General features: G+C 41.1%; 1 protein-coding gene across 1 annotated transcript in view; it reads left to right on the top strand.

The window, feature by feature from the left end:
• The window catches only part of LOC143291553 (uncharacterized), a 5,879-nt gene extending 2,906 nt beyond the window's left edge, over nt 1–2,973 (top strand). Inside the window, exon 3 of the mRNA XM_076601452.1 lies at nt 2,847–2,973. Coding sequence (XP_076457567.1) covers nt 2,847–2,973 — 127 coding nt within the window. The remainder of the gene's footprint in view (nt 1–2,846) is intronic.
• The last annotated feature ends 771 nt before the right edge of the window (nt 2,974–3,744 follow it).

Here is a 3,744-nt window from a genome sequence, read left to right on the forward strand (position 1 = left end):
CTTGACGCATAATGTGCTGTGTAATTCAAGGCGCGCCGCACGTACTGGTGTGTAAAATGTTAACTGTTGTCCGTTTCTGAAGATCAATTACTTTACATGTGTCGTTTACATGGAAAATGGTTGTGTAGCTCAAGAAAATATTTTTTTGTGAGTTGCCGATTCTTTGTTTAACCTGTGATTGTGTGTGCGTGCGCGAGCGCGTGCGTGTGTGTGTGTGTGTGTGTGTGTGTATGTGCAAGTGTATGCATGTGTAAGAGTGTGTGTGTGTGATCACATGTACAAGAGATTATATTGTTATCTGTCCATTTTTCTCTACGTTCGGTATGGTCTGTTCGGTCGACTAGACCTCAAAACCAATTACTTTACCACCACCACCCCTCTCTCCCCCTCCCCCCTTCCCCTCCCCCCCTCCAGGGATGGGGACAGTAGACCGAAAGGTGAAATGACTGAATTATTGGTTCATTTATCATGGCTGTATCATAGTTTTTAACTTACTGATTTCACTTGACATTGCTTTTAACCGATCGTGTTTCTTTTGCAAAGATTTTACCTGTCCGTGTGATCTTCGCCTTCAACACGTTCAGCAATCTATCTGAAAATCATACACTGGCCACTTTGAATATGATCAGGGTTTGGGTTTTTTTCTTTTTTGATTTCATTTCTTTTAACTTAGATTCAATCTACACTGCGACTTTGAATATGATCAGATTGTTGTTTTTTGTCTTTTAAATTAGATTCAGTCTAGGCTGCGTCTTTGGAAACTGCTTCCCTGCAATTCCCTCTTCCCTGCAGTTCCCTCTTCCCTGCAATTCCCTCTTCCCTGTTATTCCCTGTAATTCCCTCTTCCCTGTTATTCCCTGCAATTCCCTCTTCCCTGCAATTCCCTCTTCCATGCAATTCCCTCTTCCCTGTAGTTCCCTCCCTTTTTTCTGTTATTGAAACATGGCGCCATTAAATTCCTATGTTGATGGTTTTCGCTGCTGCTGGGGTTCTGCTCCAGTTACTAATTACTGTTTCAGAAAAACAAATTAAAATCTGTGAGGTCGTCTTATGGTGAAGCAGCAGACTGATTTAAATACTTTTTTCAGAAAAAAACAACATTAAAAATCTGTCAGGTCGTCTTATGCTAAAACAGCAGATTGATTTAAATACTACTTCAGAAAAACATTAAAAATCAGTCAGGTCGTCTTGTGGTGAAGTAGCTGATTGATTTAAATACTACTTCAGAAAAACATTAAAAATCAGTCAGGTCGTCTTGTGGTGAAGTAGCTGATTGATTTAAATACTACTTCAGAAAAACATTAAAAATCAGTCAGGTCGTCTTGTGGTGAAGTAGCAGGCTGATTTGAATACTACTTCAGAAAAAAACATTAAAAATCAGTCAGGTCGTCTTGTGGTAAAGTAGCAGATTTACTACTTCAGAAAAACATTAAAAATGAGCCAGCTCGTCTTGTGGTAAAGCAACAGATTGATTTAAATACTACTTCAGAAAAAAAAACCATTAAAAATCTGTCAGGTCGTCTTGTGGTAAAGTAGCAGATTTACTACTTTAGGAAAACATTAAAAATAAGTCAGGTCGCATTGTGGTGAAGTAGCAGTAAATAACAATGACAGCGAATGAATATCTACGAAACTGTTTCAACGTACGGCTGTTACGTGTTGCCATTCTTTTGGATCCAGTTGGTAACCTATTGTAACGAACCACTTTTACATTTGATAACCTATTGTAACGAACTACAAAACTGATGATCAGATTGAAAAATGGACTAAATGTTTAATGTCTTTGAAAGATGCCTGATAGTCATACGGATTTGTATCAGAAATCAAATCAGAGAAGTCAGGTGAATGTTTGAAACTTCTTAACACTAAACAGGTATAAAACGAATAATCGGGAATAAATTTGTATTTTAAAAGTGCCAAAAAGATTACAATTTGTAATGTATAAATATGAAACATGAACATTCTGCACTATAAAAGAACCAAAACCTGAACAATTTATATTGAAGTACCAAAATATGAACAATCTGCACTATAAAAGTACGAAAATGTGAACACTGTGCTGTAGAAGTACCAAAACATGAACAATTTTTACTGTAAATCACTGAAACGTGAACAATATGCACTACAGATCACCAAAACGTGAACAATATGCACCACAGATCACCAAAACGTGAACAATATGCACTACGGATCACGACAACGTGAACAATATGCACTTCAGATCACCAAAACGTGAACACGGATCACCAAAACGTGAACAATATGCACTACAGAGCACCAAAACGTGAACAATATGCACTACAGAGCACCAAAACGTGAACACTATGCACTACAGAGCACCAAAACGTGAACACTATGCACTACAGAGCACCAAAACGTGAACACTATGCACTACAGAGCACCAAAACGTGAACAATATGCACTATAGATCACCAAAACGTGAGTAATTTCAACTGTAAATCACCACAACGTGAACATTCTCTTGAAAAGTACTAAAAACATTAACAATCTGCAATAAAAAAACACTCATCCGTGAAAAAAATATTGTGTAATAACCAAAAACGTGAACACTTTGCACTAAAAATCATCAAAACGTGAACGATTTACATCGTTAGTGATAGGCAGGAGAGAATCCAGAGGCAGTAGAGAATCCAGACAACGAAATGAACTGACTCTGATACACGAAATGAACTGACTCACGATACAACGAAATGAACTGACTGATACACGAAATGAACTGACTCACGATACAACGAAATGAACTGAAGGCAAGGGGACGCAAACACCGCTGAACACGCCAAAGGACTCGGTGTCCTATCCTATAATACCCACTCCCATGTCCATAGCCCCGGACAGGGCAACACGGCCACCACTCTGCACACCAGGGGACACACGATGTCCTGTCCCATACCCCCCCTGGCCCCCCGTCCCCATGTACATAGCCCCGGACAGGGCAACACGGGCACCACTTAGGGGGCACTTGGTGTCCTGCCCCATAGACACCCCTCCCCTTCCTCACACCCCCTCCCCCACCCCCTCTGAGGGTCACTGAGACTACACATAGCTCAGAGGGTCACTGACACACTGCACATAGCTCTGAGGGTCACTGACACACTACACATAGCACTGAGGATCACTGACACACTACACATAGCTCTGAGGGTCACTGACACACTACACATAGCACTGAGGGTCACTGACACACTACACATAGCTCTGAGGGTCATTGAGACACTACACATAAGTGAGGGTCATTGAGACACTACACATAACTGAGGGTCACGGAGACAATCATATAGATCTGAAGGTCATTAAGACACATAGCTCTGAGGTCACTGAGACACATAGCTCTGAGGGTCACTGACACACTACACATAGCTCTGAGGGTCATTGAGACACTACACATATCTCTCAAGATCATTGACACACTACAAATAGCTCTCTACACATAGCTCTGATGGTCATTGAGACACTACACATAGCTCTGAGGGTCATTGAGACACTACACATAGCTCTGAGGGTGATTGACACCTCACATAGTTCTGAGGGTCATTGAGACAATACACATAGCTCTGAGGGTCACTGAGACAATCACATAGATCTGAAGGTCATTAAGACACATAGCTCTGAGGGTCACTGACACACATAGCTCTGAGGGTCATTGAGACACATTGCTCTGAGTGTCATTGATACACTACACATAGCTCTGAGGGTCATTGAGACACATTGCTCTGAGTGTCACTG

The sequence above is a fragment of the Babylonia areolata genome, chromosome 17 (genome assembly GCF_041734735.1).
Source record: "Babylonia areolata isolate BAREFJ2019XMU chromosome 17, ASM4173473v1, whole genome shotgun sequence".
Classification (NCBI taxonomy): domain Eukaryota; kingdom Metazoa; phylum Mollusca; class Gastropoda; order Neogastropoda; family Buccinidae; genus Babylonia; species Babylonia areolata.